Below are 26,846 nucleotides of genomic sequence, written 5' to 3'. Positions count from 1 at the left end.
ACTGTTTGTGCGCCATACAAAGGAATATCAGGTGTTATCACATTGGGCCCCCACACTTTTTTTCCTTTTTTGGTAACCCGGAAGTACGTAAGTGGCACTAAATAGAGATAGATAGAGATTTTGAAGTGTGAGCGTGGCAAGAATACGTTTTTGCTCTGAATACCTGTTCTCTTTTTTTTTTTTTTTTTTTTTTTTTTGCTTGTCAGCTGGAAAAAAAAAACGGAAATGGAAGGGAGAGGTGTGCTCTGGACCTTTTCTTTTTTTTTTTCTTTTTTTTTTAATGGAAGGGAATTTAGACATGAGTAGGCCCTATGAGGACTTTTTTTTTTTTTTTTTTGCTTGTTGGCTCATGAAACCCGGTATATACACCAACTCACATGCGTTTTCGTACAGTGCAGAGTACATACGCTTAGTAAACGAAGTTTTTAGAAGTTCTGCCCCCTCCCTGCAATGTCATTTGAAATCAAATACAGTAAGGTACATTGTGTGTTTGTGTGTGTGTGTGTGTGTGTATATATATAATGTGCGTTGGGACAGGGCCTGAGGTTTGTACATATAGTGAAAAGTGAAATGTTTGGCTTCGTCCTACCTGTTTTTTTTTTCCCTGTCTTAATTTCCCTGTTGCTAGTTAGGACAAAATTTCAGCGAATAAATTGCATTGTAATTACCCGGTACGATAACGGTTTTCCTCCCCGACCACGTGGTATCTTACCAACGTCTTAAAATTTCCCGCCTAAATCTGTCTGATTTTACCCAAAATCCCTTGCGGTCATCGCGGCACATAATGGCGGAAGTGTCAATTACGATCAACGTGACCTTCGATTCGCGGTACGCCATTTTTCCAGTTTCCACAACAGGCGTAGTTGTAATATTTCGCATTCCTGGGTTATTTCATTTCACACTCATGAAAAGAATTGTGTTTCAGGGACCTCTAGATACACTTTTACGACTTATTTTTGCCTTAACCAGCAATTTATGTGAAACAAACTGAATGATTTCTAAATGTTCGCCCGCTTACAGCTTGTTTATCGCCAGTGCATAGAGCATGCATTACTACTGTGCATTGGCGGTACATCATCGGTACCACGGTGCGTCGCATGCACCACCACTCGCACGTAATGCAAATACTGTACAGTGAGTGTGGCTCGTAGCACGTGGCATTTAGCCCAACTGTAATGGCGGTGCGACTGGCTCGTACTACTGCGCAGTCAAGTATCCCCTCTGCACCCTGTGCGCCATTACTGCACTGACTGCGACATGCCGTATGCTTTTTACATACGGTACCAGTGCCATTGAGAGTGCATGCATGCGGTCAGGACATATTCGCTGGGCATGCAATTGATTGCTTGTTTGCACCCTACTGTCTGACGGAATGGCGCAAAAATGGTGTCATTTTAGACTCAATATTTGACGTGTCTTTGCGCATTCAGTACTGAGGTGCACAGTTTCTCGTTTTTGGTAAGTAGCAACATGAGATTTGTTGCTTACAAATCGAAGTAAATTAATTTAGACAAGATGTAAGATATGTGAATCTTCAGTGCCATCATCCTCAGAACATATCGGCTAAAACCTTTTCTAACATAACAGTTAAAATTTTAGATGTTTGTTAGATCTTTATCAAGTGTCTAGAAGTCTCGAGCAAAATGATTGTAAAGCATGAAATGCCTGAAATTAAAACACCCAAAGACTGACGTTCCCAGAATAGAGGGTTTCAAATGTTGTGGTCCGTTGACAGGGCGTTCTCACACCCCAGTGTCAATTCCCTCTCCATCGTTGCTTGTGTATGAAGAGTCACATCATAAATATTTCCAAGACATCTTGTGAAGTAGAAATTTATATTTCACATGGGACCAGAGAATTCTATACCAAAGGGTACAAATACTAAAACTGACATTTGCTGTGTTCCTAGGCTAGTGGAACCCCTTGCCCGGTAGACCTACAACCTCCAATCTGTAGATCTAAGTTATTTAACTGATAAGTTTAGAAACCATCCATTCCCATGGTTACCCTCACCAGCTATCTCAAGTAGTAACAGTTGTTTACCGTTTACAGGGTCTACATCTTTTAATAGTTTTTCACTGTGTCGCTGCTTGTGAAGAGCATGGAATCCAAAACCCTTCCTACTAGTGCTAGTACTGTGTAGTCTATCTTTACACAGAACAAGTCATGAGTATGAAACTGCATGTGTCCAGTGCAGTAGAAAGATTTTGAGTATTTAAGAATTCACTGCAGATCCTAGATCGACAGTGATCAACAGAAAACTTGGAAATTCCATCCAAGAAACTCATGTCATTCCTGCAGCCCAAAGAATTCCCATTTTCCAATTTACAGTTGGGTGTCTGCTACTGTCACAGGTTTCTCACTTGTGTTCTTGTCATTCTTTTTTAACTTTGGTACCATATGAATAAAATGCCTCTTAAAAAATAAATTTTACTGTTGCTAAATGCTAAAGTTATGCAATGTAGTTTTCCAGTGCGTGAAAGTCAGCCAAAGATTTTCTGTAGATTGATGATGGGTCGAAAAGCTTAGGACTGCAGGTTGATGGGAAAGTTTTGCACATTGGTCATAATAGGAACAACCCTACTTACATTTTATTCACTTCAGTCCCTGTGCCTTTTCCATCTGCAGTCAATTGCTCAAGTACTTTAGATAGTGGCGTTTTACAACACTGTCCCTTCACTGCAACATTTTTCACAGGGTCTTGACAGGCTAACTTTCGTTTAAGAGTTGGTCTGTGTTACAGTGCCCTATACAGGCTATGTGATCCTCCTGAAAAGCGCCTCATGCACTTTGACTGTTATCCCATCTTTTAAAATGTGATTGTGATACCGTACCAATCACAGTAAAGCGTTCTCTTCAGAATGTTGAGGAGAGGGCCTAGACGAGATGTGGCACACTGAACACACCTATGGGTTTATCAAGGAGCCTGCCTTGCAGTACCAGGTAGTCTTCAGAATGTTTTCAACATGTCAGTTTATTATCAAGATAGGATATGTGTGAGCTTTGCAGGGTGTTCCCACTTTCAGTGGCCTTTGGAACGTTGAGGGTTGTAGGAAATGTCATCGAGTATCAGGGGGCCTAGTATTGTACATGTACTGTAGGTACAGTATGTACACACATTCGTATTTGTTACAATGGTGTGTGCAAAGGAAGATCAACAGTTTTGTGTTATGGGCTTTTCCAATTTATCAGCTATAGATACTTGATGAAGCTATGAGTTTGTGCCATGTCTGGACAACCAAATCCTGTTCAGCGCTGTGTCTGAAGTTTAAGATGGCATGGTTTCAATGTAGAAATTGCAATCTGAGGTTGAGTTTCAGGTTTGATCGAGCCATGTAAAATATGACATGTCCCAGTGGTCATCATGTTCCTTTCAAGAACCATGCAACTCTCGTGAGATCAAAATTTTTGGCCAGCTGCATGTGCCTAGGAGAAGATGTTTATACCAGCTAGTGCAGGTACACGTATTGTGTAGAATGCCTACACGTGTAGGATGTGTTATGCATCTTGAACATGATGTTCTTCAATCTGTTGGACAGATTTGATTCATTGGCTGAGGAGAATAATGTTGGTTGTCAAATTCTTGACAGTGCTTGTACACTTGTAGGACTTCATATGAGCAGCTTATTGTCCCCGCCGAACGAGTTCGAGCAGGGGACTATGAAACGGGCTCCGTACGTGTGTGTGTCCGTGTGTCCGTCCGTCTGTCCGTCCGTGTGTCCGTGTGTCCGTGTGTGCGTCCGTGTGTGATCAAAATCTTCAATTTGCTACTTCTCTGTCATTTATGAGCCAATTTTGATTCTGTTTGCTTTATATGATAGCACTACATGGGAGCTTTGAAACTTCTACACAGAATTTCAGTCGTGACCTTTGACCTTGACCTTTGACCTATATTGTACATTTTGCTACAAAATGCTACTCCTTCGCCATTTCTGACCCGATTTCGATTCCGTTTGCTTTATATGATGGCACTAGGTGAGGGCTTCAAAACTTCTACACAGAATTTTGACCTTTGACTTCTTTGACCTTTGACCTTGATTTTTTGACCTATATTGTACATTTTGCTACAAAATGCTACTCCTTCGCCATTTCTAACCCGATTTCGATTCCGTTTGCTTTATGTGATGGCACTAGGTGAGGGCTTCAAAACTTCTACACAAAATTTTGACCTTTGACTTCTTTGACCTTTGACCTTGATTTTTTGACCTATATTGTACATTTTGCTACAAAATGCTACTCCTTCGCCATTTCTAACCCGATTTCGATTCCGTTTGCTTTATGTGATGGCACTAGGTGAGGGCTTCAAAACTTCTACACAGAATTTTGACCTTTGACTTCTTTGACCTTTGACCTTGATTTTTGACCTATATTGTACATTTTGCTACGAAATGCTACTCCTTCGCCATTTTTAACCCGATTTCGATTCCGTTTGCTTCATATGATGGCACTAGTTGAGGGCTTCAAAACTTATACACAGAATTTTGACCTTTGACTTCTTTGACCTTTGACCTTGATTTTTGACCTATATTGTGCATTTTGCTACAGAATGCTACTCCTTCGCCATTTCTAACCCGATTTCGATTCCGTTTGCTTTATGTGGTAGCACTAGGTGAGGGCTTCAAAACTTCTACACAGAATTTTGACCTTTGTCTTCTTTGACCTTTGACCTTGATTTTTGACCTATATTGTACATTGGCTACAAAATGCTACTCCTTCGCCATTTCTAACCCAATTTCGATTCCATTTGCTTTATGTGATGGCACTAGGTGAGGGCTTCAAAACTTCTACACAGAATTTTGACCTTTGACTTCTTTGACCTTTGACCTTGATTTTTTACCTATATTGCACATTTTGTTACAAAATGCTACTTCCGGCGGGGACATATGTTACGCACCGCGTAATTTCTACTTTTCCTTGTTCTATATTATACCTGTAAGTTCTAGCTGAATTGATATTCATGTAGAGCTCTAGTGCCCATTATACGATCTGCATAGATCTTTGCCAATATTCTTCATAGTACCACAGAGTTAGTAATAGTATGCACCTGTTGTATCGGTGAGATTTGTTTTACAAACAGTGTGTCTCTGCATACACTGTACGTCTGGCACACATATTAATTTATGTCTATTCCTTTTTAGTCTTGAAGGATTGGAAGGCAAGATGTTATTCTTTGATAATACGTAATTGCTGTCTTGATGAAACCTAGACACGTCCCAAGTATACAACGTGTTCATGTACCTTGTGTTACTAGGTCTCACAAAATGTACAAATGTACACTATAGACCTACTCTATCTGATACTATTATTAATCTTTTCCTTGCACCCATGTAAAAAAGAATATAATTGATGGTCTATTTGCTAGTTTCGTCTGTGCATGTGTGTTCCCAAAATGTAGACGAGTGCCTGCATTCATGGCCTAAATTCTGTGAGTTCGTGATAAACAGCCCAGAAAAATTGCGTTGATAGAAAGATTATATAGTTTCTTCAGTCGGTATAGGTCTGTTTTCTTTCAGTATGAAAATTGTGTGTATCACAGTATTAGTTACTGTATCATACACCTATACGGCATATGATTCGCGAGTCTAAATTTTCGCGAATCGGGAATACCCAACGGTTTTGCGAGCACTGGTTAAATTCACGATTGTTGAGTCCTGTACTGAACGGAAAAGTGTACACGCGTACATCACATTCACATTGGGATCAGAGTCAATATTCTCATGTGTCTTTAATTTCGCGAATAGCGCCTGACTCGTGAAATCCACGAAAATAAAAATCTCGCGAAATATTCGATGAATACAGTATTACCGTTTTTCCAATGTAGTGTGCACTTATTGTGCCATAAAACTCATAAGAATACGTAGCAATCAAGGCTGAGCTGAGTAGAATATTTGTTTCGCTGGCCCCATTCAGGTACTGTAAAAGTGGATATTTTCGCACGCCTAATTTTTTGCGCTCTGCCGGGAAAGAAGAGTTTCGCATGTTTTTAATTGTGCGGAATCAAGACATCAAGTACCATACTGATGCATTGTATATGGCAAGCAAAAATATTCGCGTGCTTTTCTTTTCACGCTAGTTTCTGGTTGCGCAAAATGCTTGAACATTTCAACACCGAGAAAATTTCCTCTCTTACAGTAGAGGTACCTTGTTTTGTGCCATGGACATAGCAAAAGAGTTTGTGAGCCCATCAGCGCACTCTCTATTCAAGATATAGGATATGTACTGCTTGACTGCTTTCACACAGGTGGATTACCAACCTGTCCATTCTCTGTCGGTTCGCAAAAAGAATCTCGTTTGGGGGCATTGAAGGCTCTCAGAGAATTGCGGCAGGAACAGGATCATGTTAACAGGGGTTGCTACAATGTACTAATGCTAGCAGTCGATTCTGTATGCTGATGTATCTTAATATTTTCGCTTACAGATATTTTCGTGGACATTTTCGCGATATGTTATTTTTGCGAAGTGACACCTACCCTATCATAAATGCACAATAATCCTTGCGCACAGAGACATTTTTGTGTTTTATTAAATTTGCGATCCAACTGCGATTTGCGAAATTCATGAAAATGGAACCCTCACGAAAATAACAGCCACACATGCTATGTCCATGAGATACGTATACGGTGCAATTGGAGTGTAATTCCATGCATGCAAGACTGTGATCAACTTTTATCACGTAGTTTGTCTCCCACTTTCTGCCAATTTTCAACAGTGCGTTTGGCAAAATATATTTCAACTTGTCATCATGCAAACTGTTTATAGGTCAAAAATTGAAAATTTGATAGTCGTTAGCTGCAAGCGGCTGCAAAGTACATGTATGATGTAATGGTAGGGTCATGTGCTGAGACTACACATGTAGTCATTCTGCAAGAGACATCAAGTACCAGTTTGTAATCACATCTCTTTGGACTGAAACTTTGTCAGTTCAAAATAGATACATTTTCTGAGCTTGTTATACAGTTGACATTTCTTGCCCTAATTGCTTAGAAAATGGTAGTTTTGAGATAAATATGCGAGTGCTCTTTGAAATGTATAGATTTACATAATATTCTAAAGAAATTGTGTGGTGCTAAAAGGCGACAGAGCGTCTGTGGTTTATGTTTTAATATGTTTTATGTGAAGTGAACGATCAATTTGCCTTTATCAGCACTGCACATGTGGACGCAGACAATCGCGCCATGTGCATTTTAAAACAACCATTTAAATACACCATCACCACACATTCTACCAACTAAACACACAGTGACACACTGATCGCTACATGAGTCTAGCCAGCTCTCAATTTTAACCCATTGAGGACGTTTTGATTTTGCTACAACACACATTTCCCATCAATAGACACCTGCCTGAGTACCGATACTCAGGACCAGTCTTCAACAGGTTAATTTTAAATGAGGAATAAGCTACATGTAGCTCCACTGAGACTTTATCCTTTCTTCTAAATGTTTACGAAAAAGTGATGAATGCTACTGCTACATTTGTAGTAGCTTAGACAACAGAATTTACATGGCTTCATGCAGACTTACATATCTTCAATGTATGATGTCAAGTTTTATTGAAATGTCCAGTGGTTCAATGTACATTTGTAACTTTCATGAATAAAGCATACACACTAGATCTGCACTCATGACAGCATGCAATGCCTCAGCATGGATTATAATACCAATTCTCGGTATCCTTTGTACAGTGTAGATAGTCATCAACAAGGTATAATACGTAGGGCCTATAATACATTATAATTCTGTTGGGTTTGTATATCATGCAATTTTCTCTCGAAACCATAACGACAGAAATCGGTGTTGCTGCAAACGCTGTGCGACTTTAACGAGCTGTGGCTGATTAGTGTAGTGGCACACTGTGCATGTGGTGCAGCTATAGGAAAGTGCATTATCAGTCTGGTGGCTGTGATGTACACAAGAAAAACGCTCAGCATTCAGAGTCCTTTTTCTACAATTCTTTCCTATAATTTATATCAATATAGCATTTCTTCTGTGGCTTTGAGAAATACGCTCAGATGGAATATATCTGACAGTTTCGTTGAATTTCAAAGCCAATTATGGCAGAAAAGTACCGGCAGATAATTTTGTCTCAAAAATACAGCAAGGTTTGTTTTTCCTCCAGTTCCTGCTTGATACCCAGATATTCGATAGGCCCTGAGAATTGCTCTTTTCTGCATTTTGTACTGTATCACCTCAATGTCATACTGGACTCCATGATCAATTAAAAGTAGTGGCACACTGAGAGCACATGCATCCTCCTACAATGCACTACTAATACTGGGTATAATATAGAGATTGGGTAACTTGTACACTACAATTTTTGTACATGGAGGGAGTATTGTGTCGGAACTTCACGTACCGATGATCAAATTACTGTATCTTGTAGATGTGGTAGACCGACACTAAGCTTAGCATGGTTAGTTATCATAGTACATTTGCGAATAGGCTTGTGTTGGTCGCTCTGCCTGACTGATCAAGTTCTGTACAGTATTGAGATTATGGATGTAACTGCATTAAGAAATGTTCAGTTTTTCATGTCCTAAGAGCCACTAAATGTAGGGGACTCAGTGGAAGAATTGTACCTGTCCACATACAGTGTGTTGTATTTGATGTATATATGTCTCTGTCTTGTCAACTGTAATGTTTGTTTGTGCAGGGCCCCCAGTAAGAACAGTACTTGCCTACTGATGGGGCTACCCTGTTGAAAAAAGACTGAATAAATAAATAAAAAAATAAATATTGCTTGTGGCATGTGAATGTTCGCACCTTACTGTAAAACCGGAAATATTTGTGGCATGAAATTTGTGCAAATTGTATACATAGTCATTGTAGAGCCAACGACCTGTTTTCGTGACATGAAATTTTCACAAATTGCCATGGGCATTCAGTGAGTGTATGTACATCTGTGAGGAGACAGGAACTTTCAGTGAGCATTTCAATTTTGTGAATCGGGCCCAGCTTACAAAATTCGTGAAAATTTCTGGTTTTACAGTATGTTAATCACAAACAAGTATGTATACAACAGTTGTACAGATGTAGGTGATATATCGAATTCATGAACCCACACTGTACCATTCAAGTCTCAAACATTGGACGTCAGACTAGCCCCATGCATGTTCCACAAGCGTCAAGGATCGTGCCTTACGCGTTAACCCTAAAAACACACAGAAGAAAAAGAAGAGAAGAATTTTCACAAAACAAATGCACCAGAATGAGATTGCATGATATGCTAAAAGGGGGGGGCGGGGGTTGATCCACTGCATATTCTCAGTCCCAGCTGCTCTTAGACATTTTTGCGGTGTTGAATTTTTCCGGCATTTTGCGCCACCAGAAACTGGCGCGAAAATATATTTGCTGCCTGTGTATGTTCCAAATTCCAATAGTTGATGTCTTGATTCTGCAGAATTAAAAACATGCAAAACTCTCCTCGCCCAGCTGAGTGCACAAAATTAGTCACGCGAACATAATGTCACTGTAAAATGAGGAGCATTAGCTTGCATTTTTAGTTTCGCGAATTTCATGAGAGTCAAGTTTTGTAAAATTAAGGTCTTGTCTACTACTATATGCATTGAATGTTAGAGGCAACTCACGAACATTTCATGCCAAGAAAATATTGTGTTTTACTGGTACAGTACCTATACATCCACTTTTACAGTACTTAGGACTACGCTACCGTACTGTCGGTGGTTTGCAAGCACAAACCCTTGTTGGTCGTAAAGGTGTCTGCGGCAAGACTATCATGCACCACTGCACTGGCTCTCTGTACAGTACATCCACAGTGCCTATGGTTCATCTAGTAGTCTTGGTGCAGACTCCTTTATGACTACACATGTATTACATGTAGGGTTTGTGCCTGCAAACATAAGTTGGCTACAGTACCAGTGGTGCATGTAGTAGTCTTGGTGCAGACTCCTCTATAACCAACAAGGGTTTGTGCCTGTTGTGTGACCCTGACACCTCTATTGTCTATCCCTGAGGGGTCTCTCTCACGCTTGCATCCCTGATTGAAGCTTTTTCTACCTGCAGTGTATGCATTTTTTTTTTTTCTGTGTGTGCATGCTCTCTTTTCTGGTTGGGGGTGGGGGAAGAGCATTCAGCATCAAGACGTACGTATGTGATTCAGAGTTTAATTCCTGTTATTGCCCTCGATTGATGTCGTTCACACTGAGAAATGACCATGCACAGCTGATGTTTTTGTTTTGAGTTGAAATTGTTACAATTGGAACTCTCATGTGCTGTTGTGATACAAAGAACTTCTTGTCACTGCACTCTTGCATGGAGTTGACCCAGAAGCCGCATTCAGACACAGGAGTTGTCCGTTTTCACACTGCATTGCATTGCAAAAAACAAAAACAAACAAACAATTTTCAAAAGCTATTTATTTTTGCTATATATATTTGGGACTGTTGCCATTGTTGTCTTCATTTTAGAAAGGACCCCCAAATCCATTGTTTTGGGGTTTGTTTTTTTCCTTGAGTGGCAATCAGATGCCTATCAGCCCGTATGCAGCATATCGCATCATCACATGTCCATTACACCATTAATTTATTATTTCATTTAATTTACATGAACATGCTGTACTATGTATTTTGCTTCCAGACCATCTCATGTGTGAATGACCCTGGCTGTAAAGACCACCTGCTCAAAAAGGCGCTCTGTCAGGCTCCTTCATGATGTCTTTGAAAACAGGTAAGACTGCAGAAAAAATTTTGTACTACATACACTGAATATTTCAGGAAGTTTTTATTTTACGCGAATTTTGCGAGTCAGCTGCTATTTGCAAATTAAAGACACGTGATAACATTAACTGTGATCCCAATATGAATGCAACAGGATGCCACGATATCATATTTAACCATTCTCAAAATCGTAGGGAAGTCTTGATTGGTAAAAATTTAGACTCGCTATCAAAATATACGGCATTTATACAGTAGATGAAAACTTGCATACCGATACTATTGCTATTGTAACTTGACGATCCATTGAGCACAGAGTAGACATGATTCATGAAATAGTCTGCAGTCCTGTGATGAATTTAGAATGACTGCGTGCGACCAGCATTTTGCTGTTTTCCAATGTCGGCATGCTGACATTGTTTATGTGACCAAAACGTAGCCATTATTATATTATGCCTAATGCTGAACAAACTGTTGCAGAAACAAAGTCTTTGTGAGTATGTTGTTTTTTCCAGCTAGTCTCATAAAAAGCGTAGACATAAAAAATGGATTACTTCAAGAGGTTTGGATGCATTGACTATTTGTCCACATGCAAAGTACTAGGTACTGAGTCCATTTTGTGAACCTATGCGTACAGTATCTCTAGTGTACATGCACTTTAATGCATTTCATGAATAATTGATTGCATTTGCAGCAAGAGTAGCACACTGCTGCCTTTGAGCACAGTACTTATTCTTGTATTGATGTGTGCACCTCGTGTTGCATTCATTTTTAGTACAGTGGATTTGTGTAACACTTATTTCATATTCATCAGAGGGTGTACAACGTATGTCTTGTTGATGCATAATAGCAGGGCTGCCAACTCTCATGCATTGAGCGTGAGACTCACACATTTTGGTCCTTTCTCACTCTAAAACTTTATTTCATTTGCATGCATTTCTATTGATCTCACTCATTTTGACTCCTAAATTATAGCATTGGCCTATGGGAGTCTCACTCTCAACTATAGTTTCCAGTATTGGCAGCCCTGATATAGTGATGTAAGAATTAGTGAAGGCCAATGCTCACTGTGCGATTTGCGCCCAATAAAACAGATCTTGCCATGTAGGCCTACATGTAGTGGGATTGATTCCCTCTGATCTGTGCAAAAATTGCGTAGTAGCTACTGGTAGGCACCCAACAATCCACCTTGTCACCGTACTCGGCGTCCACAGCATGGGTGATGTCGGAAGCAGTCGTAGACATACCATACAAAAAAATAGATGAACTCCAGCTTTGGTAGAGTGCCACTTGCAGGCCTACAGTAAAGCAGAATTGTTTCAGTGGGCACGCCCATATTAGCATTGATCATGAAAAATGTGAATTCAAACTGACCAAGGATGTCGAAATTGTGCGATTCACACAGATCTTTAATAGGTCGCTATCAATTCACAAAATTGTGTGTGATATATCACACAGCAGGCATTGGCAGTTTGTGTAGTCAAGAGACATGGGTGAAGCAAACAGCATAGAATGGAAAGTGCAGTACCAGTACAGTAAATGCTTTCCTCTGTAAATTTATGCAGAGAACAGTACCTGGTACCTGGTATTGTGATATGACATCTATTAGGCTGACATTCTATGGTGTTGACACCTGACAGGGCAACCCTAATATGATGTGAAGTTTCAAACAGTTTATGTGCCAATAATGTCTCTCAGAAAATGATGTTTCAGGTCTTCCCTCTCATGACTTTTAATGCTTTCCAGAGAAGTCTATGAAAAGCTGTCTTCATGACTGGTCGTGCAGCCAGTGTCATTGAACTTTGCACACAGCCCACAGCTGTTGTGCTGGTGATAACACACTTGAACTAGTAGGCCTATAGCATTTATCTATACACCACTGCATATTTTGTGCATTGTGTATAAAGAGCACAATTGCTGCAAAATCAATTTATAGAACATTTTAATCCCACTCATTTATAGATCCTGCCCTTTTCTATTATTTATTAACCAAAGAAATTATTTACAAGTGTACAACGTGTAGTAACCTTTTTGACATAAACACCCAATTATGGAAAATACAATTGGCAGTAGAATTGCTTCTCCATTCAATGACACTTTCATGCAGTGCTGTTTAGAACACGAAAGAGGCCATGCCAACTTTTACCCATCTGCCAGTGCTGAGAATCAGTCCTGTCAATCCTGTGTGGCTCTATAGTATCATGAAACTGATACGGTAACAATCTCCCTTCCCTCCACTTCCATCAATTACTGTATACACCATATATTTCGCGAGTCTAAATTTTTGGAAATCGGGAATTCCCGACGATGACACGATCGTGGAGTCCTGTACTGAACGGAAAAGTGTACACGTGTACGTCACATTCACATTCGGGATCAGATCGAGTCAATATTTTTGTGTGTCTTTAATTTTGCGAATAGCACCTGACTCGCGAAATTTGTGAAAATAAAATCCTCGCGAAATATTTGGTGTATACAGTAGTCGCAAGATTACAGGATACATGGAAATGGAATGGATAATATTAAGAAAAAACTACTGGTATGCTCCCCTCCCTCGGGGGAAAAAAAAAATGTGTATAGAGACCAAATGAGGAAAATTGGAGAAATGATGATGTATAGTTGTGACCATTTCATCCCAGATAGTTGTTGAAGAAGCCCTTACTACTGACTGTGTTTAATTGACTGTTGAATGGCCATGACATTTGATGTAAATTGCATCATTTTGTACTGTATGCATAAATTGTTTCATCCAGGAAGCTTGTTCCCTCGGCATCAATTGGTATAAACAGGACATAACTGTAGTAAGCCTATAGCTGTATAGCTTTGTGATTTCTGCTGTTGTGATCAGAATTGATCAAGAGCCTCTATCATCGTGGAGTGAGGTTAGAGCTATAGTCTCTGTGTGTGAGTGTGTAGTCATGCAAGTGAGAGTGACACATGAGTGTGCATCACGGGGATATGGTAGCTAGTTTGCAGGCACAAAGCCTTTTTGGTCATGATTGGGAGTCTGTGCCAAGACTAGTTATACATTCACCATGGTGCACTGGCGCTGTCCCATTAGTTTGCAGGCACAAACCCTTGTTGGTCGTAAAGGAGTCTGCGCCAAGACTACTACTGTATATGCACCACTTCGGCACTGTCCCATAGGCCCTGTGTTGTAGCTTTTCCCAACAAGGGAGAGGCTGCAGTGCAGTGTTGCGTGTATTAGTCTTGGCTTATGCAGACTCCTATACGACCAACAAGGGTTTGTGCCTGCAAACTACTGTGCCATAGGCCCTGTGTTGTAGCTCTTCTCCCAACAAGCTGCACAGTGCCAGTGGTGCATGTGTAATAGTCTTGGCGTGCGCAGGCTCCTTTGCGATCAACAAGGGTCTGTGCCTGCAAACTAAAGAAATGACACTTGCCCAGTTTTTCTCTCTTCCCTTACCTCCCCCCCCCCCCCCCCCCTCCTGCTAACCTGGCAGTGCTTGTTTTATTGTAGAGATCCATATAATAGCTGAGGCAGACTTCTTCAGTAGTGTTGATGTGCATCCTTTATTCTTCTTCTTCTTCTTTTGTGTGTGTACATTTTTTTTTTGGGGGGGGGGGGATGATCATAGTCTAGAAATAAACTTTACACTGGCCATGCAGTATTAACCTCCCTGATTACAGTAAATGTCATAACCCATCCCATGATAAAATGGGGAGTAGAGGGGACCAGTGTGGTGGTACATGTAATAGATTTTGAGTACCAGTTCCCGCCAATCAAACAGAGGTATCCCATGATTCTACCTGCTAATACAGTGTGTGTACATTTGTAGTGTATATATGGATGTGTGTTATTGATTAAATTGTGTAGATAGGAGAGATACAATGTATGAATCAGTTTCTGAGAACAATCTTGAAGACATATAATATGTTTGATCCTTTTTATCATCAAAACACTGCAAAATAAGATTTGGCTCAAATTAAAGAAATGTGGCCTTCATTATGAAATCCAAATATTATCTCTCGTCTGAATTACAAAGAGCCAAAAATATATGTAGAGCATCAAAGTTCAAAATACTATGAGAAATCATTGTGTCCAGGTATTGGTGTGGAAGGGTCATCGGTACATAAATACAAACTCTACAGATCCATGTGGAAGCTTTTTGTGATGATATTTGTCTTTTGTTTGTTTCTTTCCTGTCTTTAGGTTGGAAGTTCGTTTGCAGACCATGAGCACTATTTGAAATTGAACATGTGGAGAGGGACTGGATTCTCCCTCATTCAGTCTGTGTAGCATTCGTCAAGCCAGTCCACCTGTGCGTAAGTATAGTGTGTGGTAGCGTAACTCTTGAAGAAGCATTTTTCACCAATCCACACCGTATACTCGAATGGGTATCACTCATTCAAGATCACCAAGCAACATCGATAATGTCTGAGAGTAATCGCCAAATGAAAAGGGATAACGTGAATCTTGTACTGACCTTAATTTGATTTTAGATGAATTATTTTCTGTGGGTGTATGGCTACAGTCAGTTGCAGTACACAGCCTAGTCTTTAATGGACATGACGTTAAGGGGGAGGGGGTGACCATGGGAAGGAAGGTACAGTACACTATTATTAAAAGTGGCAACAAGAAAATAACTGCACAATTTTGTGATCAAGTACATGGGCATACCATCAGGTCAAAAATGTTCTGTCAACCAAAGCTTGAATCTAAATTGCCAGGCTCTACAGTCAGGCTGTCATTGACATTGTCACCAGAATGCTAACATGCGGACTAAGTACCTGTATTTTGTTGTCCAAAATTCAATGGTTACCCTTCAAGACTTCAAATTTCCATCAACTTGAACCAGGTGTAGCGCCCTCAGTAGGTTCCTTGCAGTATAGGAAGGGTGTGACGATTGTGCACATGACATACTGTACATATGGCAACACGATGCAATCAGTGCCAGTATATGTTTGACATTTTCACACTTCAGTGCCCAGGAAATTTGTATGACTGTTAGAGATGCCAAAGAAATAGCAGTTCCCTCATCATCTCCCCAGTACACATCCTGACTACAGTGCATGTTGTTTATTTATCAAAACATCTGATGTAGTCCTCTGTATTTTGCTGCATAGTGTCATCTTTTCATTCACAACCTTGGGAGATAAGGAAATACAGTGATACTTTGTATTCCTATTTAAAGGGCAATTCTACACCATATTCACATGGGCTTTGATAAATGTAGCGAAGTGAATTTAAAGTATGGACATTTTCATAAAGTCTGCACCCCATTTTCTAGTAATCAAGGCATAAGTATGACAAATGTGATAGCACATGAATATTCCCAGGCACAGTATTTTTGTAGATCTATTATCATGATGATTGTCAAAATCCAGTGAAAACTTCACACTTCAAAATACAGTCAACGTCACCTATTATAAAGTCAACCTTGCACAAGTTAAAAACTTGGCTCAGTCTGCAAAATTCAACCCTGAATCAGTGACTAAAAACATGATTGTTAATTCCATGTTTGAAGTCAAGTTTCATGCAAGTCAAATGGTACAAAATTGTATTCTTTGTCCCTTTGAATTTGACCTTTTGTTTTGATGGATGAGACTTACTGTGTTACCATAAAAACCATTCTTTAAAAATGCACTTTTTTTTTTCATAGTTCTTCTATTCAGGGTAATGACTTGCCATCTTGTAAGCCATTGTGTAACATAGGTTATGATCACAAAGGATTTGCCCTGTTGAAACCTAAATATGCATGGGAATTGAATGAATGCAGTAAATATCCATAAAACACATTAAAGTTTGAGGAAAATTAGACAATGGACATTGAAAAACTTGTGAATTTGTAATGTTTATGTGACATTATTGTTTCATGTTTGAAAAACTATACATAAATGTACAGAAAATTAGTATTTTCATCTTCATGTGCCGTAGGCGTGATGTCACCCCCTTTCTGGCTACCAGTCGCACTGTGCATTGCTTTCAAGGTCTTGACAATTGTGTACAAGTGTCTTCAAAGGAAAGCTCCTACTTATCTTAGATCTCTAATCATTCCATACTGTTCTGCTTGCCCTGGACTTCGTTCTAGTGCAGTGTATGTAGCACCTCCATGTACCCAAAACAATCAGTAGAGCGGGGGACATTGCTTTTGTGAAGGCTCCACCACGATTGTGGAATGATCTACCTCGGTTCATCCGCATTTCCGCATCCCTTGATGTCTTCAAGAAGAATTTAAGGCTTTCCTTTTTGATGCCAATCTGTGACTGAATTTTGTTGTAAAGTGCTGTGACACCAGTCACTGACTGTGTAAGGGCGCAACATGTAAATGATCTGATTGTATTGTATTTTTCCAGCATAATACAGTCAGGGCATAGTAGAAGAGCCTTCAACTTTATTATACCCCTTTCAGAAAGCAGGGGGAATTATATTGCCCTTAACAATACATTGTATCAGTATTGCATCTAGGGAGGTACTTTTCATGAAAAAAAGCAACTTTGTTCAAACATTTTTACATTGTATATCACTTTCCATTATCATAATGTCACAGATTGTTGTAGTCTTCTCATCCAGTTGTTTGAGTCTGTATTTGAGATGCACACCTACATTAACATGAGACTGTGCACCGTACTTGGGCATTGTGAAAGAAAGGGAATAACGTGTGAAATGAGCTGTATTATAAGTCTTCCCCTCTTTTTGTTTTGATATTGCAGCCTCCAATGATTGCAGCATCTGTCCAATGCACAGCTGTCATGGATTCCATTAGGCTGAAGAGTAATGCCAGGAAGTCCACCCACAGTGGAAAGCCTAGTGTAGCCAACCAGGAACAGCTGAGGCTGAGGGAAGCACTGAAATGGCGGCTTGGGAAGAAGACTGACGGGACTTGTGCACATGTGACTCCCTCCAAGGGGTTACATGCCGGGAAGCGGGCAGGTTGGTCCCTGACAGCAAGGGTTCATCATGATGAGCAGGACAACTGGTCCCCTCCCACTTCCCCGTCATCCTTGGCCAAGACCACAGGGAACTCCAAGAACACTTCGGCTTCTGGCTGTGAGGCAAAGAACCTTGGTATGAATGGAATTCCAGTGGCTGAGAAGAAAAGTACGGATGAGCGCAGTCTGTGGTCCATTTTCGCATCTCCAAAAGCTATTGAGAGAAATGGACTGGATGCATCACATGACAATGCAAAAAGTGGGGTCGATGGCACAATTCATTCTAGTGGTTTATCTCGGCAACCAGAGGAAAGTGAAAGTGAGGGTCAACAAGCATCTGAATCAGCAGTGCAAAGGAAGGTCACTTTTAATTCCACTAGGAATCTTTTTTCCAAGATAAAACCTCTTCGCAAATCACTTAATATCTTTGCAAGTCTGGGAAAAAAGGTTGAGGATGAAACATCACCAGAGAAATCAGACTATAACTTACAAGAAACTGCTGAACCCAACACAGAAAGAAAAGCGACATCAGATGACAAGTCTCCAGTGGGTGAAGGACGTTGTTGTAGTGATAGGTTACCAATTAATGGCGAATCTGATAGTGCCTCAAAGAAATTATCGGCAGCAGGAGATTCAGAGGATTCAGCGAGTGGTGCCTCAAAGAAAGGACTTGGTGATATGAATGAAAAGGAGGGACTCAAAGACAAGTCAGTGATTCAGGAAGTAGATGGGCCCACAGCTATCACAACATGCAAACCACATGAGAGTGGTCTCAAGCATACAGAGTCGGAAGAGAATTCAGCAAAGTTGCATTCCAAAACATTAGCAGCAGAGAGCAGCTCAGCTAAAGGTGGAAGAGGAGAAGACAAAGAAGACTTCTCGATTTCTCCATCACCATTGACATTATGTATCGCTACTAGAGAGGAGCCTTCTGCAGAAGTGGACAGTGACGATGAGGACAGTGACAACCTTGTGATTGATGAAGGTGATCCTCTTGATGTCCTTGGAGGTTCCAACAAACGGGAAAGTGACCAAGATGACGGGGAGTTTGGAGGGCGGGTTCTACGTGTGTGGAGCTTGCAGTCGCAAAGTTCCGCAAGTGATAATGCCTCAAGTGCTGAGAAGAATACTACCATAGCAAATGCTGAAAACATACAAAGCAAAACAGAGGACAGCACAGCCAGTCATGAAGATGTAGTCTTGCCAAGTCAATCTTGTGTGGTGCCCAGTTTACCATCAAAGTCCTCAGATTGTGTCGAAGAGGAATCAAAAGCAGAATCGGAAGTTGAACATGTTAAAGAGTCAGACTCTAGTGAACATGCCAAGGGAGACACAATCAACAGCCATTTAAGTCCGTGCCAGAATAAAGCAAATGCCAAAGAAGAGTCACCGTCTACTCCACAAAAGCAGCGGCTAGACAAGCACCATCTTCTTCAGGAACTCGATAGCTTGCTGGAGAGTGAAGTCAGAAATGGAAAGGATGAAATAGCCCTGAAAGAAGTCCAACTTCCTGTCAGAGAAGAACCTGTAGAAAATGTTGACAATGTTGCTCGTGATACTGCAAAGAGTGCACCAGGATCAAGTAGAAATATTTTCAGCCTCTTCAGTACTAGTAATGTCACACCTCCAAGCAAGGCTCACAGTAGTGCAAATGCAAGTCAGTGTGAACAGAGTGTAGCGGACTTTGGTATGGAGTCTGGGCATGGCCTGTCAGAACAGCCTGATAAAGCTCAGAAAACAGAAGAGGCAAAGTCCTCTCCTCCTCCTGAGGGCATTGGTGAAAACTACTCAGAGAATGCTGTTGAACAAGAGGACACTGTGGTGACTGTGCCTAGTGAGGAAGAATGTGCCATTCCCAGGTTAATTCCAGAGAGTGATGCTGACCACATGGAAAATGTGCAAGATAAAGGCAATGGTGATGTCAACAACAGACCTCCAGAGTTAGTTCCAGAAATGGCATCCTCACATGACAAAGAGCCTGCTGTTGGAAAGCAAGATTTACTTGCCACAGATGACCTCGGGGCAGATATATTAGATGACTTGACATTCTTCTCTTTTCAAAAAATGGAAGACTTGCTTTCATATGCCAAAATGGCAAAGGTCAAGATGCAGAGGAAGAAGGTGGCGCATGATGCCAAGATTTCGTACAAGAAGCGGAGACAAATCATGCATGTAAAGAGGAGAAAGAGAACGATCAGAGAGCGGATAAGGGCCATGGAGAACCGCTTCCGTTTTTACATGGGTACTAGTGGAAACACTGATGTCATCCATCCTGCTTTGAGAAGGAGAGGACTTAACATGAAAACAATCAAGAAGCATGATCTTGTAGTGAAAGTTTGGACAGCAGATCTGGAGAATAGAACTCCAGGGAAAACAAAGGCCAGTGTGATGAAGTCACCCAAGCAGCAACTGCTTTCACCTCCCTTAGCCATGAATGCAGCAGTGAATAATGAAAAGAGCCCCAGCAAAGCCAAACCAAGAGAAGTAAAGAAGCAGCCAACCAGTGTTGAAACTAAAACCAGAGATGAAAAGACACAATCGCCAGATTGTAGAGAATGGGAAATAAGTCCTGGCTGTTTGGCAGAGACAAGCGACCGGCCATCATTGAAAATGAAGTTCATTTCTAAATCCAAAGCGAGCAATACCAATCTTGATTATGTTGAACAGAGCCCTCTCGCCTTATCAACCAAACCCAAGAAAATCTCAATGCCTTCAAAAGCCACCACCTCACAAGTGCAGGTTAATGTTCAGCAGTTGCAGATGCCATCTCAAGTGACCAGTGATCGGCATGGGCGACCTGAAGCAGAAACGCAACCAGCCAAACCTATTCTTCTATCTTCTTCAAGGCTACCCATTGAGGAAAGCAAACCCTTCAAACCATTTGAAAAGGAAGTTTCTTCCAAAAAGTCTGCATTTGTTAGCGATGCACTTAATGACTTGCTCGTGACTGAGAAATCAAAAGGAACTCCCCTTCTTTCTCTTGCGTCTGTTTCTACAAATAAGCCTACAGTTGTCTACAAAGTGCCAAATTCTCAAAGTCATTCTGTGAAAACTCTAGAAATGGCCCTCAAAAGACAAAAACCTGTACAAGTGCATGATGCAAGACAGTCCATTCCCAAGGAGAAGCACCATAATTTCCTGTCGCCTGTGAAGAAGAAGAAAAGTAAGCACAAGACCAAGGCCAAAAGTGTCTCCTGTGCCATTGCGCCAAGCCAAAAAGACACAAACTCACTGCCATTCAAAGAAAAACAGACTGACCCTGGGACAGAGTATGCCTTTGGTGCTGGGCCACATGATCTTGTTCCAAAACTACCCAAACTTCCATGGAGTTACTATGGAAAAACCTTGTCAAAGCCTTTGTTCCCCAAATCACATGACGTTTCTGCCCATGGTAAAAGCACGGTTAAAGATCACATTGAGGGAACTTTGGATGCAAAGAATACATCTTCCAGTGGTGTACATTCTGTAAGACAGCCAGACAAAACAGGAGAAAGGAAAGATAGGGAGCTTCATGTTCATAGCCAAGAAAGAAATCGAAAATGTGACATTACTCAAGACGTGTCTTCTCTAACCAAAACAATGTCAAGGCAATGCCCAGAGTTTTGTCGCCTTGGTTGCATTTGTAACAGCCTTAATGAATCAAGGAGTATTCAAGATATGAGCGTACATTGTCGTAAGGTTGCTTGCATGTTTAAGTGTAGTTGCAAACATGCTGGGGCCTATGGTCCAATCAGGAATCGCAGACCCCCTAATGTGACAAAGGACATGTTGTTTTATGGAGGAACATACAAGAACTGGAAGGATGATGTGAATCCAAAGAGACTGAAATTGCTTGACTTTCTTCCTGATGTGGAAAAGGAAGTTCTGCAAAGGACTTGTGCTCGATCTAGGCAATTCTTGTCTGATAGGCCAGAACATTGGCTTAAGTGGAAGCGAAAGCAGACTAAACGCAGAGAGCCTCAGCTAAATGTCCTCCCAGAAACTGGAGTCAATAACAACCTTGGCTCTACAAGCGATTCCAGCAGGACAATTTCTGGCGCCCGTGATATTGTGGTAACTGATGGAAGGACAAAGTCAGCAGATAACAAGAGCCAGGTGAAGCCAGAGCAGAAGAGCATCTCACAATTTGGGCAGCATTTCATATGTGTTAATGGGCAACATGAAATTTTGAAGGGAACTGAAACATCTGAAGGTGGTCTCAGGAAATTGCATGTCCGAAGCTCGACTCAACAAGGCAAGAACCCCAAGATGCCCGAAAACAAACCTTCAGCAGGAACGTTTCTTCCGGTAAAACAGCAGTATGTGATTGGTAACAAATTGATGAATCTTGTTGTACTTCCAAATGGCGCCCACATACTAGTTGCATTTGACTCATTTCCATCATTCAGGGTAATTTCATCGAGCGCAACTCCAGGTAAAGTCGCCTTGATTCCTTTGCAACTTGCACAGTCTCAAGGAGGTAAAGCAGCAGAAACAAATAGTACCAAACCACAAACTGGAACATCTGCCACTGTCACTTTCAAACTGAAGAGGAATCAACAGGAGACACATGCTGTACAGGTAGTCTCTACTGCACAGATAGTTCCTGCTGCACCCAATTCTGCCCAGCATCTAGGTCAAGTCTCAAAACAATCTGCACAAAATAAAACCCAGTCAGTTTCATCAATGGCACTGCCAAGAGTGAGTGCTAGCTCTGACACAAGAGATTCTTTGGCCTTCAAGAACCAAGCATTTCCTGCAAGATATCAGTTCACTCCATCAGGCATTCAGCAGATTCTGGGCACCCCTCCAATTCCCAAGAAGACAATTGATTCCAGAGGCACAACAAATGTCACAATTCAGCTGCCACAATCATCATTTCAGCAGCGAGCAAACACTTCTACATATCAGATATGTGGAAGTCAGTCATCAGTGCGGAAGTTGGCTCCACATCCTCCACATGCACCAACAACTCTGGAGAAGTGTGGAAAAGCAACCCTTCCTCAAGATATGCCAGCAGCTTCAAAACTAGGAAGTTCTGTTTCTCTGAAAGGAAGCCTAGCCTCAGATGTTCAAGGCACAAAACCATTCTCTTCTCAAGTAACTAGTGCTGCACTCCCTCAGCTTGCATCATCATCCTTAGCCAAAGTAGCGCAAAAGGGGGAGTCTGCTCCTGCTGCTCAGGCTTTGCCTGTGAACCAGGAAATCCATGTGACATCCGGACCAAACAACAATACTGTACAAAAGGACTGTCTTCACAGACATGGCCAAACGTCAAGAGTAACATTATCATCAAACTCTGTTGAAAGCATCCAAGTGAGTGATGCAATAAAGGAGAGCATCTTGTCCATTAAGGAAGTGAAACCTTCTGATCTGAGGCCACCAAAGACATGTTACCTTATTGTCCCAGGCAAGACAAAGGAGGGCTATGTGAAGGTGACTATTTTTTCTGACTGCATGTGGGAAGCTAACAAAAATGAAGTTCTATTGTCCATTGTACAACTATTGCAATCAAAGTCCAGCATGAAGCTAGAGCAAAACAACCTGAAATTATGGGTTTTGGAAAAGAGTGCTGATGGAGTGTCCATCTTTGTGACCTACAAGAAGTCTGAGCCATGTGAGGAATCAAGGACAGCATATTCATTTCAGGATACCAGAACTGACTTTTCTGTGACATTCAATGATGATGGCCGACTAAAAACTCCACAATCTTCTGATGGGAGGTTTGTGAGCAATAGTACAAGCAAACTAGCAGGTGCAAGAACTCCTTCAGTGGGTATAGCTCATTCCAGTGTGAATCCAGAGGCAGAAAAAGAGGACATGGATGGCGTTAGGGAACCTGTGACTGAACTGTGCACTGCTGCCTTAGATGATGACAAAGGAAGCAATGTTTTGACTCACAAAACTTCACCTTGCCACTTCAAGCCAGCAGCCGTAGAAAATGCACCCCTAAGTCAAGAAAATAATTCTGGCGGTAGGACCTCGGAGTCAACAAGTGTGAATCAAACATGTAATCTTAATTCACCTGTGAAAAATCCTGAGAAGCCAGCCTGCACAGACTGTAAAGACATAAGCAAGAGAATTCAGTTATCAGAGTTGTTTGATAAGACTCGCCGTCCTGTGGAATGTGAAGATTGTCGTAATCCAGAGAGCAGTAATGAAAGGCTTGAAGACTCTGCATGTGAGCTATTGCAAGGAGACGTTCATAAAGCAGATCACAGGAGGAACTGTGGGGATGGAGATGGAAGAGTTTCTGAAGCTGTCACTGATAGGGAAAAAGATTTCGCTGCCATGAGCAAATTATCATCTTCCTTGCCAGAATTTGACACATTGTCAAAAATTGTCAAGAGATCTTTAGATGATGGTGAAAGTAATCCAGCCCATGGTAAACTAGGGAAAATGAGTGCAGAGTGGCTTCATAGTCCAAAGAAGCCAAAGAGTTCTGAGTTGGCTACATATGTAGGAGTGAAAGGCCCATGGTTCACGTCGGGACATGATGGTGTTCAAGTTGTCATGGAAAAGAAAGTGAGTAGAACAACACCTGTCAAGAGAAGAAGTGATTCTTGCAAGTCACCAAGGGCATCAAGGCCAAAATCGTTATCACAGTGCGTGTCAAGTTTGCATGGAATTGACACTGGTTCTTGTACTGAATCTGTAACTCACTGCTCCCCAGAAGCAAGATCAGAAGTCTTTCATGGCAGTGCTAATAGTGCTGGTGATACCTCTGCTCAGAAGCCCATAATAATTGATGACAGTGACGATTCTGCCGAGGAGTTAATCTCAGCTCTTAATGAGGATAGTAGAGAGAGTGGTCTCAAGGGTGAAATTTCAGATGACAGAACCACATCTTCACCACTATCAGCTGCCTTTGATTCAGATGAGACTTCTATGCCAGTAGTACCATCAGCCAAGGACGAGGGTAAGAATCACCTCGTCGAACTTCAGCCTAATACAGATGTGATACTTATTCAAAATAGTGGAGATAGACAGCCAGACAATGGTTCTTCTGTTGATGATCCTGTTAGAAGGATATTAGACTTTGCTGATTCAAGGGCAGTAGCATCACAGAAGAGATCACACATTCCAGCCTCAGAGGACGCAGAACAAAGAGGAAGGAGTGCAGATCTTTCAAGTGTTACATCACAGCCTCCATCTGTACTGAAACCAGTGGTAGCAGCAACAGTGGAAGAGAAGGAAAATGCTTCAAAAATTGGTGGCCCTGACGTGAAGAATGATGTCATTACCGCAGATGTTGAGTCACCTTCAGAAGGAAAGGCAAATCAATCCAATAGCACTCCTGATGTCAAAAACAACAGAATATTTTCAACAGTCACTAATTCTGGTGCTATTTCACAAATATGTGATGTTGAAGATAGCTCGGAGCTCACAACCCTTGTAGATGGTACTGCCAGATCCCAGGATGCCCCTCCAATAGCCTCAGTCACACAGAAACAGGAAAATGATCAGACCACAGATGGCAAAGAACCGGGATCAAAGAATTGTCACATTACAGGTGAAGCACATGGACAGCCTCCTGGCAAAGAAGTCTCCACATTGCAAACAGGTGATCGAGGTTTTCACCATCGTGACGTTTATCAAGAGCCTACAAGAAATTATGCTGCGGAAAACTCAGAAAGGAACATAGCTTCTTTGCAGAAAAGCATTCTCTCCACAGTCAGTCATTCAGATGCCCCCTCAACAGTATCAGCTGTGGTAAAAGAAGTAGATAAACTTACAATGGTTAGACAGTCTGCATCAAAGAATCTCCATGTAACCACTGAAGCACTTAGACAGTCTCCTAACAAAGTAATCCTTACTTTGAAAAAGGATGACTGCCAGGTTCCCAACCTTGGTGAAGATTGCCAAAACCTCCAGAAGGATTGTGATGTTGAAATCTCAGAAAAGAGCGCTGAACCGACACAGAGATATATTCTTTCTAGAGCCAGTGATGAGGATGCCCCTTCAACAACATCAGCTATACAAGTACGGGAAGTAGATAGCACTGCAAAGGATAAAGATCCTGACTTGAAGACTCCCTCAACAACTGAAGCACTGAGACAGTTGCATCCACAGACGGGCAATCCTTTTACATCCGCTATCAAAGATGCTCCCTCAGTTATCTCGGCTACACAGGAACAGGAAAGGAATCAGATTACACAAGAAGAGGAATCTGAGCTCAAGAGCAGCCATGATGAGGCTGAAGTTCTCAGTCCTAATGAAATTTGTCACAATCTCAGTAGGACTTGTGAGATGAAAGAGTTGAACTTTGAGACCAATCTTGAGGCACCACCAGCAGATATTCATTCTTCAGCTGATAACATCAATGGCAAAGCATTGGCTACAGAGGAAATGTCATCGCCAGTAATGCAAGGGCACGATCCCACTGTGAAGAATACCATTGGTCAAGTATCTTCTAAACATGATGCAGTGCCACAGTCAGATGGCGATGCTGTTTCAGATGAAGATGTGATCGATGTAGTCAATGTTGATGAAGACATAGGTCAGGATGAAGAGGAGATAGTGGATATTGAGGGAGTGGAGGATGAGGAGGCAGCAAACCTGGACTTAAAAAAGTCAGGTCACATGTCCCTAGATACCCTGACATCGAGACTGAAGAAATCCCTCCTTTCAAATTGGAAGGATCATACTGATCGCCAGATTTTGTCTAAGACTTTCAAGTCAAAAAAAGACAAACTAAAGAAGAAAGAAGCAAAGAAATCAAAGAAGTCCAAGAAGTCAAGGAAATCTCCCAATAGGCCAATCCAGAGGTTGAAATCTTCTGCCATTAAAACAGAACTTGACATGCGTCAACATGGCATGAGCAACAAGGAGTCTCCAGTTAGAGATACGGTAAGCGTGATTTCAGGTGATGTATACTGTAAACAAGTTATGTTCACATGCACTTAAAGGACAAGGTCACCTTCATAAACATAAGGATTGAGAAAATGCAACAATATTAGTAGAACACATCAGTGAAAGTTTGAGGAAAATTGCACAATCGATGCAAAAGTTATGAATTTTTTAAATTTTTGTGTTGGAACCGCTGGATGAGGAGATTTCTCATGTTTGGCGAGATCCAAGATTCATGATTTGAAAATGCATGCAAAATTTCTTTTCTATGATATATGCATTGATTTACAGTGACAATTTGCGAAAAATTTAATGACTCATGACACAAAATGTCATACATGTGCGTAACGATAGATACTTTAAATCAGGGGCCCGTTGCATAAAAGTTACAATTATTTAAATTTGCCATTCAATGGTAACTTCCATGGAATTCTTGATTTTGATTGGTTGT

General features: G+C 41.2%; 1 protein-coding gene across 1 annotated transcript in view; it reads left to right on the top strand.

Annotated features, from left to right (window-relative positions):
* Positions 1–1,294: 1,294 nt before the first annotated feature.
* LOC139709577 (uncharacterized) overlaps positions 1,295–26,846 on the top strand; it is a 33,799-nt gene continuing 8,247 nt past the window's right edge. Inside the window, exons 1-4 of the mRNA XM_071621536.1 lie at positions 1,295–1,458; positions 10,596–10,685; positions 14,847–14,959; positions 17,348–26,395. Coding sequence (XP_071477637.1) covers positions 17,354–26,395 — 9,042 coding nt within the window. The 5' untranslated portion in view covers positions 1,295–1,458; positions 10,596–10,685; positions 14,847–14,959; positions 17,348–17,353. The remainder of the gene's footprint in view (positions 1,459–10,595; positions 10,686–14,846; positions 14,960–17,347; positions 26,396–26,846) is intronic.

The sequence above is a fragment of the Diadema antillarum genome, unplaced genomic scaffold (assembly GCF_040938485.1).
Source record: "Diadema antillarum isolate AM-2024a unplaced genomic scaffold, OU_Dant_1.0 scf00000038, whole genome shotgun sequence".
Taxonomy (NCBI): domain Eukaryota; kingdom Metazoa; phylum Echinodermata; class Echinoidea; order Diadematoida; family Diadematidae; genus Diadema; species Diadema antillarum.
Note: the sequence above shows the minus strand (reverse complement) of the source record. Positions and strands in the feature narration are given on the sequence as shown.